The 13,294-nt window shown below is 30.9% G+C and overlaps 3 protein-coding genes across 6 annotated transcripts in view; 1 reads left to right on the forward strand and 2 right to left on the reverse strand.

Moving 5' to 3' along the window:
- LOC117168481 overlaps positions 1-1,662 on the reverse strand; it is a 19,724-nt gene extending 18,062 nt beyond the window's left edge. Inside the window, exon 1 of the mRNA XM_033354173.1 lies at positions 1,481-1,662. The gene's annotated coding sequence lies outside the window, so the exon portion shown is untranslated. The remainder of the gene's footprint in view (positions 1-1,480) is intronic.
- LOC117168479 (gastrulation defective protein 1 homolog) overlaps positions 1-13,294 on the forward strand; it is a 34,969-nt gene that overhangs the window by 6,650 nt on the left and 15,025 nt on the right. The window lies entirely within an intron of this gene.
- The window catches only part of LOC117168480 (differentially expressed in FDCP 8 homolog), a 15,305-nt gene continuing 4,918 nt past the window's right edge, over positions 2,908-13,294 (reverse strand). For 3 of the 4 annotated variants that reach the window (XM_033354168.1, XM_033354169.1, XM_033354171.1), the window contains 6 exons: positions 10,590-10,881; positions 7,897-8,067; positions 7,729-7,782; positions 7,380-7,621; positions 3,302-3,537; positions 2,908-3,241 (listed from right to left, as the gene is read on the reverse strand). In XM_033354168.1, coding sequence (XP_033210059.1) covers positions 3,001-3,241; positions 3,302-3,537; positions 7,380-7,621; positions 7,729-7,782; positions 7,897-8,067; positions 10,590-10,881 — 1,236 coding nt within the window. In that variant the 3' untranslated portion in view covers positions 2,908-3,000. The remainder of the gene's footprint in view (positions 3,242-3,301; positions 3,538-7,379; positions 7,622-7,728; positions 7,783-7,896; positions 8,068-10,589; positions 10,882-13,294) is intronic. The other variant, XM_033354170.1, reaches the window with a different exon arrangement.

Here is a 13,294-nt window from a genome sequence, read left to right on the forward strand (position 1 = left end):
GTTAGAAAACGATTGATTTTACATTTGAAAATTGTTAATTACTACGCAATTTCACAATTTCCTATAACAATACAAATTTGAGAAATCTTCGATCCACAAAAAATTCCGCTATTTGGAAATGTTAATCTTTAAATTAATCATTATTTTCAAAAACCCATAGAATTTTGTAATCAGAGATTGTCGTAAAGACATACAAAATTACCATCAATAAATAAATAAGTATAATTGAAAGAGATATGTTCTAAAAAATAACGATTTTGACCAATCTCAGAATTTAAAACTTGGTGCAAATATTTGAAAAATTATCCTATGATTTGACATAAAAAATACCACGCAAAAAATGGCTAGCTTCCCGTGAACAATAATTCTCTTTAACTTTTGGCTCTCCTGAAAACAAATTAAGTCTTAAAACAATTAAAATAAAATTTTTAATTATTTTATTTAAAATATCTTTTATTCTTTAATCATAAGAATGACGAAGAAAAATATATAACTCATAACAAATATTTAAATTTAGAATAACTGGATGATGGCCAAATAGCTTACCACATAAAATCCCAGTAATTTTCCACATTTTCTTTAAATAATACATTTTTTCTAAATTTATCTCAGTAAAGTGCTCATAAAAAAGTACAATTTAGTAAAGTTTCAAAATTTTATGTAAATGGCATCGTTTACAAAATATAAATAAAATAGTATGCAAATTGTCCAAACCTAAAAATTTGAAATTACAAATTTCTATATAATATTAACACTATTTTTTAAATATTTAAGATTCAGCCTACACTAAAATCGTTAATTTTATACTTAAGAATATTTTAGGGTCGTTAAAAATCGAGATATGAGTGTTGATTCTAAATAAATGTTAATAATGATCAATATTTTTGCGCAATACTTTTTTTCTCAATTCCGGTGAAATCCCACAGTAATTTATTACACATTAAAATAAGAGAATCTTTTGACACGCTGAAATCAAAATGAAATAATTCGAGAAAATATACATTTTCTTCACATTTTAAAATATTTTGATCAGTTCTGCATATATTTTTAAGACTTTTGAAATTTATTTTCTTAATTCGTAATCGCACGTCCTGTTCCGTGATCTTTTGCAATTAGTGAATCAAATAAAATTAATAGAAATATAAGTAAATTCCTTCATCTCTTAATTTTACATTTTCATACTCTCTTTGGTTACCCTCAATTAAAAAACAAAATATTTTAAGTTGTTTCGCAAATTGTTTGTTTTCAATAATCTCATTGTCTAAAATAGTCAGCTTTCTAGCAATCACCGGAATATGAAAGCAAACTTTAAACTTAAATATTATATTAATTTTTAATTTAATTAAATAAATATAATATTAAATATAAATAAAATATAAATGTAATAATAAATCAATCATAATACATATTTTATTAATATAATTCTGATAGTCTGATACTGTAGAATTTAGTTACAAATATTGAAACTTTGGAATCTTACCTGGACCGATTGATTGTGCTTCGTAGTCGCGTGCCGACTGTTCTCTGTTTAATTCTCGGATTGCTTATTTGACATCCATATAGCGGGCAATAACTCGGAAACTAATTATCCACACCCATCTAAATGTCATGGGCGTTCAGATGTTCTGGGTCAGGACAGTGGCTCATTGCCAAAATAATGAACTCAAGAGACCATGAATATAATTATAATTGCCGGAAGTGAAGGTGAACTACTCGAGAGTCGCGAAACACCTGTGGACTTCAGTGTTTATTCAATTTTCTTTTATATCATAATAATCGTAAGCCTCGAATGAACTTAAAAGACTGCCGCGTAACCAGCACTCTAAATGCCTCATTAAATATTCAAGGTAAAGCCACAGATACAGGAAACTACCCTGAGAAAAAAGACACAAACAAGCCCGAAACAGGAAGATTCTCTAAAATTAAAATAAATTATTTTCTAAAATATGAGAGAACGTTAGGATTTCTAAGAGTGTTTCCCAGAATTTAAAAAAAATAAAATAAAATTAATATTTTCATATCTGAAAAACGTTCCTCGTAATTTTTTGAAAACTCCTGGAAAATCAATTTGAATAATTAGGTCATGAATGAGGTTACAGCCAAAAAATAGTTCTCACACCTGGTGCATGGCCTCGAAGACATATTTTAAAAGAAATATTTGTCATTTTTTTTTTGGTTTGTCATCGAGAATGACATTCTTCAAAATACGTTGACACAGCTTTTTGCCACACAATCATTGTTCTCTATCAATTTGGCAATACAACTGTAAGAGGATATTCAAATTATCATACGCCTCTTTGCGGATAAAATAAAATTTAGTTTAAAAAGAGATTTCAGAAAAAGTTTGCAAATATCGGAATATATTTTCGCATCGACATCTTCTATAAAAAAATGTGGGTTAATGAATGGCGATTGAGTCCGATTTTAAGTTATGGTATCATTAAATTAAAATGAAGGAATAGATTTCCGAAAAATGGGTCAAGTTCGTGTTGATATCTTATGTAAGATCTGATCTATAGGTCAAGATAAATACATTCTATCTGACGCAGTCAAAATGACTTTCTCTCCCATTTTCATGAGTTCATATTAATTTCGGTTAACAGATTCGGTGGAATGAACTGTAAACGTGAGTTTACAAAATATAAAAGCGATACTTTCATCAATCAGTGTTTTCCTAGCATTTACATTCGCAAAATGCAACGAAGATAATTCATTTTTTAAGAAATATTTACAATATCAGTAGATTTACGAGGACATTAAACTGACAATCGCTTTAAATTGATAAGAATACCAACTTAAAGAAAATGACAGTGAAAATTATGACTACAGTATAACCTTATCATTGCATAAATGTTAGAAGCTAAAGACCCTATAAATTTAAAAGAGCAAAGAAGAAGAATTATCTCTTAGAAAGAAGTGATTAAAATGTATTTAAATAAGCTTTTTTATGTACAATATAAACATATCGAGACTGAATAGAATAGCTTTGTATGAATTAAATTACGATACCGAATCATCTTTATCAATTCTATCATAACCGACTACTTGGTCTTCATTCAAATCAATCGAATTATCTAGTAATGAACGGCGTTGTTCGATTCTGCGGCATTTCGGACAATGATGATCCTTTTTTGTCCAGCAAACTCGATGATGAACTGCAGAACATATCCGACAGGAAATTGCACTTACGTCCCAAGGGAAAATCACCTCATCGTTTCCGCAAAGTTCGCAAAGATGTCCTCTGTAAAATAATAAAATAATTATATTACTAGATATATAATGAAACAAAAAATTAACTCACCTTCCTTTACACAATTGACAATCCTCGGTAATGTGATTTTTCATATTATCATGAGCAGTTCGGAGTTCTTCCATTAAAAGTCCACTCTGCAGATCCACGAGGTCTTTTACAGAATAACTGCCAGAGTTTTCCAAGAAATGCGTCCGGAGTCCGACTCGCCAAGGCAAACCTTGATCAATGGCTTCGGGACAAAGGACCAAATAATGCTTCATCATCTGGAGCTCTTCTCGAAGTCTCTAAAATAATTAGAGACAAAATATGAATGATTAGTATTTAAATAAATAGGACATTTGAATAATGAGACAATAGTTGAATGACAGTGTGGCCACTCAAACTTCCAAACGAAATTCCAGGCTATTATCAATACAAAAGGAAGGATTATACATCCAGACAGGCGCTTGTTTAGGAAAACAGTTGGATTTTCAACTACAAAGCAGGACTTTTTAAAAAAATACTTAAATTTTTAATAAAATAATGGACTTTTCCACCAAATAGTAGAATTTTTAACCAAAAGAGGTTAATTTTGAACTCTAAATATAATGAAAGACTAATTAAGTAAAAATAACTACTTTTCAACCAAAATAGTAGACTTTTCAACTTAAAAGAATTAACTTTCAAACAAAAGGACTTTTTAAGAAAATATTCTAATTTATAACGAAATAATTAAGTTTTTAACTACATAACAGAATTTTAAACCAAAGGAGATGAATTCTGCACTAAAAATATGTTAATAGACTTTTTATTTAAGAAACCAACTATTAACCACAAAAGATGAATTTTCAACCCGAAAAGATAAATTTTCTCCTATGATTTGAATTTTTAATCTAAAAGTACGGATTTTCCATCCAAAAAGACGTATGTTCAACAAAGCAGTTGAATTTTCAACCAAATACTGAATCAAAAAGTATCGGATTCCCCCCCCCCCTAACAGCGAAAATAGGCGTTTTCGAGAGAAATATTTCAGACAAAAGTTTCAGAGTTTTGGACGAGGATCTGAATGGTGACCTTGAAGTTCACCTTGACGTTACCTTCAAGGTTATTTCAAGGTCAACTCTTATTTTTCAAATGGAAACCCCTATTTTTGACACCGCCAATCGAAAGAGCGCAAAATTTTACGTTTAAATATGCATCAAGGTCATGTGATCCGATGACCTTCGAGGTCATTTCAGAGTCGTGTAAGCTCAAACAAGGTCTAGACGGCTAATCAGGGAAAATATGAGGTTCCGAGAGAAATGTTTCAGACAAAAGTTTTAGGGTTTTGGACGAGTATCTGAATAGTGGCCAACTTTTATTCTTCAAGTGGAAACCCCTATTTTTGACACCCCCAATCGAAAGAACGGCAAATTGTACGTTCAGATATGCATCAAGGTCATGTGACCCGATGACCTTTGGGGTCATTCCAGCGTCATGTGGATCTGGCCCACTAAGGCGAACTCCATTGAGGGTCTCGTCAATCCACAAAAAAAGTCGTATGTGGATCCGGCAAGCTAAGGCGAGATGGTCTCATCAGACAACAAACAAAAGTTCGTATGTGGAACCGGTCAACTAAAGCTGGCCTTAGCTGAAACTTTTTAACCCTGCAAATTCTGTCCCTGAAACTTTTGTCTGAAACATTTATCTTGAAAACGCATATTTTTCTTGATAGGGGGGGGGATCCGATACTTTTTGATGACTCTGTATGTATTCTGTTTGGTGCCATCATACTTTTATCAGGGATCCGAACGAAACTTTCGTTACGTTATGTTATATATGAACACAACAAAAGTTTCGTTATTTCAGTTATCGATATCGCGAAGTGAAATGAATGTCAGCATTACTGTTGTTTCGTTACGTTATGAAACAGATGAAGCATAATGAAAGAATATCTAGTTAATGTTATTTGAATAACTGAATAATACTGGAAACCCTAAATTATACCAGTAGGTCTCTCTGGTGCTGCAGAGTATTCACCACGAATCAAGGATGGCTCAATTTTTAACATTCTTCGGAAGCATTTAAGTTCTAATACTTCGGAGGAACCTAAAATTCGAAATTATAATAATTTGTCAATTTTGAGACCCTGCGTTGTTGTCCAGGCTAAAATGGGTTTCAATAAGGGCGAAAATAGTTCAGGAACCCTAGGTCGTTTGCAAGGTCTAGTTTTAAAATTCTTCAAAGGCATTTAGGTGCGAACCCTCTCGAGGTATCTATAGGTCGTAATTATAAGAACTACGACAAACTTCGTGCTCCAGAGAATTTACCAGAATACTGAAACAGATTCTTCGAGGAATTTTGAGACCCTACATTCCTATGAAAGCTAAAATGCATGGCCGAGAAAGCGAGAGTGAGTCTAGGTTTCCCAGGTGGCTTACCAGGTCGAATTTTCACAATCTTCAAAGGCATTTCGACATTCGGAGGTATCTGAAAGTTGTAGTTATCAGGATTACTACTATCTAGGTGCTGAAGAGAATTCACCAGATCACTGATACATATTCTTTGAGCGAATTTTTTAGAAGGCATTAATGTGTTAAGATTTCGAAAGTATCTAAAAGTTATAATGATAAGAAATATGACAATCTAGGTGTGGCCGAGAATTAACTATGAAATTTCGAGACCCTGCGTTGCTGCTAAGGCTAAGACAAATTTCTGAAATAGTAAGAATTGTCTGGGGTACACAGGTGGTTTGCCAGATCAATTTTTCACATTATTCGGAGACATTTAGACGCTAACACTCCGGAGGTATCTAAAAATCATAATTATGAGACATGCGACAACCCGGGTCGGCCGGTATCAGAAATTACACTAATAACACTTTTGGAAACTAATTTACTTAAACAAACCGTGACAGTTAACAAGGAAACAAAATGCTTAGAACCTTAGAACTAAGGTTTTCCACATTATTTTGTTTCTTCTTTTCCTTTGCACATAGCCTCTAACGAATATTTTAACTTTTTTTGTAAGTCGTTATCATTCATATATTTATTTATTTTTCATTTGAATTAGATTTATCAAATAAAAATTATCAATCAAAGAATATAAGCAATTAAATTCTGTTTATTCTGAGCAAATAATATTTATTTAATTAGGGTACAAAATAAATTGACAAAAGAATGAAAAATGAATCAAAGATTGTCCGACGGCTAAAAATGTAAAAATTATGGGTTTGAAAATACAAAATCGATTAAAGCCAATCAAACGTTTTTTTTTTATAAAGACTAATAAAACTTATTTTTAAGTTATTGTAACTCACAATTCACTTCTCTATTTAGATGAAAATTTAAAGTAATTTATCTTGCCTAGAGTATCTGGATCGTCACTGTTTTCTTACCATTTTTTTCAAAAGTCATCAATCAAAAATAAATGGAGAATTTTGTAATAGAAAGAAATCTTAATTTCGACCTAGTAAAGCTTTTTTCTGGGACCAGGCTACTTCTAGCAAATCCTCTGATTTATTCGGATTGACCTAATACTTATAATATTAAGTCTTTCCGCCCTATTTGGAGGGTGAACAACTAAATACCTCCGAAGAATGTTAAAATTCGACCTAGTAAGTCAGATAAATTCTACAAATCCTCGGCTGTATACTTCCCCCCTTATTCAATTTACTCAATTATTAATATTTATACCGAGGAAACATTAATTGCGGTTTCTGTTTCGCTCTGTTACATTTGAATAAGATTAATCGATTTATTTTATTTAGTATCCATCTCTTACTAAGAAAACGAATTAAAAATATTCTTGATTTTGTTTTTAATTTAAATAACGGTAACGAAAATAATGAAAGTTTCGTTACAGGAGAACGTAAATTAACCAAAAGGAACGTTTCATATTGTTTCGTTTCGTTCGGATCCCTGACTTTTATGCCCCCAAATGAGCAGAAGTGCGTAAATTTTATGTTTTAAATTCTCAAATATATATTTTATAACAGGATTATTCATTTTTTTAACGAAAAATGAACTTTACAGAGTGAAGCAAAATTGATTGTAAAAGTAAAAACGAATTTTGAAAATTCCTGGATATTTACCGAGTTCCCCGGTTAGTGGCCACCCTGAATGAAGATTAAAGATGTAAATATCACCAGAAAATAAAAAAGACTCACTTTAACGATCGACAAATCAGGAACTAAAGTGAAGAGTTTTGGATTCAATTCCTCTAAAAGTAGGACCGGTCTTTCCTGGAGCAAATTTAAAAGTTGGGCAGCAGCTCGACAAACGCGACGAGGTTCCATATCCCAATTTCTTATTACCCTCGCTGGAATCACTGCGAATGTGTTCCAGTGGCATCTCTGACAATAAAATAAGCCACTGTAGTCGCAAAGACGAGGTTCGGCATATCCTGAGTCTAGAATAATGAAAAATTAATGATTTCGTTTCATTAAAATTTTGATTTTTTTCTTTAATAATTCTTATTTTATCGGTAGCAGGGGTTGAAAATTATTTATAGAGTACCTGGGTAATTAAAAGGACTCCCAAAACATGAGAGTGATAGTCCTTTAAAGTGTGCTTGTAAAAAAAAATGAATGAGGAATATTATAACTGATTCACGTTTGAAAGGATAATATCAGGGGTATAAGAAAATGATAAATAGAAAAAATAATAATTATAAATTATACTCACTGAAAGTTATTCGGGTTTTGCACTCTGCGCAGCGATAACCTTGAGCTGACAGTCCACGTTCAGGGCAAATATCTTTTGTGTAAGTATATCCTCTGACCTCGCTCGCAATAACATGAACGCAAACACGGCAAATGTTGCCCAAGCATTTCCAGTGACTGCAGAAGCCGCAATCTGGAAAATTAAATCGATATGAAGACTCGAGAATAACAGAAATGTTCTAATTTTTTTGGTATAAATCAGTCAACATTAACCCGTGCCTCTGGGCTTTTGAAATTAAGATGGGGTTTTAAATGGTCAAAGCTCGATTTATGAAACAATAGATAAAAAAAAGTATTTGTTATTAAATTTTTTTAAATGAAAGTTCGATCAAAGGAATAATTTCCACATAATAACTTTCTATTTTTACGCCCCAAACCCCATACCCGAAAAAGGCCCTAAAAAATGCAAAATTGTTTCTAAATTAATTATTTCTATTCGATAATTGACAAGTTTCAAAGTATTTTCTAACTGATGTTGAATTGTTTTAAAAAGTATTATTCGTTTAAACAATTTTTTTCGCCTTCAAATGGTGAAAACTTAATATTTTCGGAATAAATGATACAGCTGATGAATTTTAAGAATAATATTTCTTGTTTGGGATATTTGGAAACCATTTGAAAAACGTCACTTGTTTAAATAATTTTTCCCCTTTAAATTTTCAAAAGTTATTATTGATACATTTTTAACGATATTTGACAATTATTTAATAAATTTTATTTTATTTAAACGATTTTTTCTCTGCAAATTTTAACGTGTTACTACTCTATAGAATCGATTAAGCAGTTAATAAATACTAAAAGTAATATTTTGCGTTTAAGAAAGCATGCAATAATTTAAACAATTTTCATTTGCTTAAACAAACTATTGCCCTGCAAATCTTCAAAACTTACAATTTTATGAAATTAATGGTACAGTTCATGAACTTTAAGAGTGTTATTTATTGTGAAAGACAGTTTTAACATTATTTAAACAATTGGAAATCATTTCTTATTTCATAACTTATACCCTAATTGTCTAAAAAATAATCACTTTTTAAAATTAGAATTTTCCCCATCTTTCCTATCAGAAGGAGCAAAAAATGTTAATTGTTTAAATAACTACAAACTGTCTTTTACAAAAAAATATCTCTCTTAGCATTTATTACCTGTGCGATTAATTACAGAAAATAATATATAACTTTCGAAATTTACAGGATGAAAAAATTGTTTGTGCAAATGAAAATGGTTAAAACAATTTCCAAATAACCTAAAAAATATTACTTTTAATATTCATTAATTGTGTCATTAACTACAGAAAAATATTAAGATGAACAAGGGAAAAATTATTTAAGCAAATAAAAATTCTTCAAATCATTCGCAAATATCTAAAGTTAGAAATATTGTTCTTAAAAATCATTAAATATGTCATTTCTCCTGTAAAATAATAACTTTTGAAGCTTCACAGTCGAACAATTTTTTGGTAACAAATAACATATGTTTAAACAATTGAAAATTAGTAGTGAAAATACTCGGAAACTTATCAATTATTGAATATAAATAATTAATTTAGAGAAAATTGAAAAAATTAAAAATTAGTTTTAAAAATACTCGGAAACTTGTAACTTTCGAATAAAACAATTAAATTAGAAAAGATGCACAAAAGTATCGTCTTTAGCATGAATTTTGCACAAAAGTGGTATTTTGCATTTTTTGGGATATTTTTCGGGCACATTAAGAGGGGGTTGGGAGCGGGGTCAAAATGAAAAGTTACTGAGTGGAAATTATTCCTTGAACATTTCTTAAGAGTTGACTAAACTTTAATTCACAAAAAGTTAATAAAATTACTTCCCTTTCCCATTTTTCGAAAATCAAGCTTTAACCATTTCAAATCCCATGTAAATTGAAAAACCCGGGGACACGGGTTAATGCTGACTGATTTGAAACAAAAAATAGGGAATTTCTATTGCCGAGAAAAAAGAAGAAATTGAGGGGAGGGGGGTCGATCATCATTTTTAATTATCAAAGGCCGAAAATAGACGGTGGTTTTGAACTTTTAAGGACACTATTCTAAATAAAATGACGTTAAAATTATTTCCAGCGATGTCATTCTTAAAACAACAAAAATTATCCTTTTTAGCGTATAAAGACACTAGACCACGGTTTACACTTTTTTAAATTACAAAACATTTAAACATTATTTGTATACGAAATGAAAGGAGATGAGGGGGTGAGATAAGAAACAAAAGAACATATTTTATTTTTGGGGGTCCCGATAAGTACGATTAGTATAGAAATAATTTTATTTCTGGTCCTTAACCAGTTGTTATTCTAATCTTTTCCTAAATTCTTAAATTTCAGTGCGAACATTTTTCGAAATGTTTGTACTATCAAAATATATATTGTACATATGTAACTGACCTGAAAAAGTTCTCACTATATTTTCCTGATTTTGTACAAAAATATGCAGTTTTAGAATTTATGAGATATAAAACTAGTTAAGAGCCATTTAAATTTAATAAAAATATAAATTTCTTTGTTCGTCCTGAAAAATTTCATTTTTGTTCCTTATCTAATTGACATTTAAATATTTTCATATGGTAATTCAAAACTTATAAAATGTAAGGAATTTAAATACGGAATCAATTTTAATAAGAACTTTGAATAAATGTTACATACCATTGCACATGTACCAAGATTGCAACATTGTCCAAATTGCACCACTGCAGTGATCGCAGTATACAGAACCGGAAACTGGTATTTGGTATTTTTGGGGTACTAGATGATGTCCTAAAATCACACGAGTTTCCATAAGACTCGCGTTAGAAGCTTCTCGCAATTCTTGAGCTCTTAATCGTAACTCGATTAATCTTCTGACCAACCACTTTCTTTCTTCTGAACATTCTGCACTTTCCAAAACCATCTGCTTGCACTTTTGAACCATTTCCTCTAGCTCGTCTTGTGTAATGACCTAAGGAAATATATTTTATTTTATAATAGTTGTCCAAAGAAGCCTAGATTTGAATTTTCTTCATTTTTTCCTGACTGTTTCAATTGATAAGTTATATTTTGTGCATAAGATAACAAAACAGGAGTGGTGTATAATATTTAAAAAATATTAAGTTCATTATATCACCGGTGCTTAGAAGAATGAACCCGGAAATTATATTGCTGTCAAAAAAAAACACTTCTTATCATAACGCCATGAAAAAAACTGATCTCTATAAAATGTGATGAACAAAAATATTTATCAATAAGCACTGTAAAAAAATACACATTGATAAACGCTGTGAAAAAAAACACGTCTTGCATAAATACTGTGAAAAAAAATCCGCATCATTGAATGATCGCAATAAAAAACATATTTTAGTAAACACTGCGAAAAGAAACCCTTTTTAAGAAACGCCCTGAGGAAAAAGTTTACTCCTGAAAACGCCATGGAAAAATATTTTTTTTGTGAAAACGCCGTGAAAAAAACCTTATTCATGAAAATACCGTGATAAGTAACTTATTAAGAAGGCATCGTCAAAAAATATTTATGAAAACGCCCGGGAAGAGAATCTTTTCACATTGTTTCTTCAAGTAAATAATTACTTTTTCCTATTGTTATACTTATAATGGTTTATTATTTTATTAATAATAAAATATGTTATATAATTTAACATTAAATGCTTGCATTTTTTACATTAACCCTTCGTTGCACGTATTTTTCTGTTCAGTGAATTTACTTGAAAATTCTTAGTCGGGGGTTTTTGGGGTCGCTGATTACAAATATGAAGTCCGAATTTCAAAAATTTCAATTCAAGATGGCGATTTCAAAATGTTGAAAAAAAGAGTTATATGAGCTTGAAAATATCTAATTGGGGGTTTTTAGGGTCGCTGATTAGTGATTACGAATCTAAAGTTAATTCCAGAGGGCGGATTCAAGATGGTGATTTCAATATTTTGAATAAAGAGATATATGAGTTTAAAACTTTTTACTTGAGGTTTTTTGGGATCGCTGATTACGAATTTGAAGTCAGAATTTGGAAATATTCAAATTTAAGATAGCAGATTCAAGATGGCGGTTTCAAAATTTTGAAAAATATATATATATGAGCTTCAAAATCTATACTCAGGGATTTTTGGGGTAGCTGATTACGATCGCTGACCTACAATTACATTCTCGTAATTCTTCAAAATAGATCTCATATTTGATCGACTAATGTTAATTTTAATTCAGTAACTTCAAATTCGTAAGTAGCGTCTCCAAAAACCCCGATTATAGATTTTCAAGCTCATATATCTCTTTTTTCAAAATTTTGGAACCGGCATCTTGAATCCACCACCTTGAATTTAAATATTTACAATTTCTGAATTCAAATTTGGCAATCACCCTGGCGGACCAAACAAGCCGAATGCAGCCTCTACAAAGTACATGTAAAGACCTCATTGGGTCCCCATTCGGTTCCTTTTTAAAAAACTAGAAAAAACAGCAAAATCGACTTTTAAATTGTTGAAATTCGAATTCTACGTTAAAATTCCCTATAGAAGGTCACGGAATAATCGCAATAATAAGTAGCAGACAACAGGCGTTATACATATTTTATTTTTTTAAACTTTTTACCATTGCAAAAAAAAATTATTGCGATTATTCCGTGACCTTCTACAGGGAATTTCAACGTAGAATTCGAATTTTAACAATTTAAATGTTGATTTTTCTTTTTTTTCGAGTTTTTTTTAAAAGGAACCGAATGGGGACCCAATGGGGTCTTTACGGGTACTTCGTAGAGGCTCCATTCGGTTCCTTCGGTCCACCATGGCAGCGATCTTCGAAACCCCGTTATACCAATTTTGAAAAGAATCGAACGATTATTTAGCATACTCGTACGCCATATTGGATTCGCTATTTTGTTTTTGGAATTTTTGATATCGGATTCGCAATCAGCGACCTCAAAAACCCGTATGTAATCAAATTTGGCCCATATTATGAACATTTTCTAATTTTGGCCACCTTTTTCCGATTTTTGACCACTGTGTGGCGGCGTAAAACACACGATTTTAACTTGATATTTATTTATAGTTTTTTGCATAGTCCACCAATAATACTTTTCTTACGGCAAAATGATTAGTACAGTTTTTTCCTTTGAATAAAACAGTTTAATTAAAAGTTTTAAAGAATACGGTCTTTTTTCACGGTTTTTTAAAAAATAAGGTTTTTTTCACGGGTTTTTCATGATTAAGGGCATGCGACACAGTGGAATTCCTACATTACCAACCTCTTTTTTCTATTGAACAAAATTTTTTTTTGAACCACAGAACTTTTTTTGTAAATCAAATATCGAACTCAAAATTTCAGGAGAGCATTAGAAGACATTATCCTACGTTTATGTACTGCATTTGAA

The sequence above is a fragment of the Belonocnema kinseyi genome, chromosome 2 (assembly GCF_010883055.1).
Source record: "Belonocnema kinseyi isolate 2016_QV_RU_SX_M_011 chromosome 2, B_treatae_v1, whole genome shotgun sequence".
Taxonomy (NCBI): Eukaryota; Metazoa; Arthropoda; class Insecta; order Hymenoptera; family Cynipidae; genus Belonocnema; species Belonocnema kinseyi.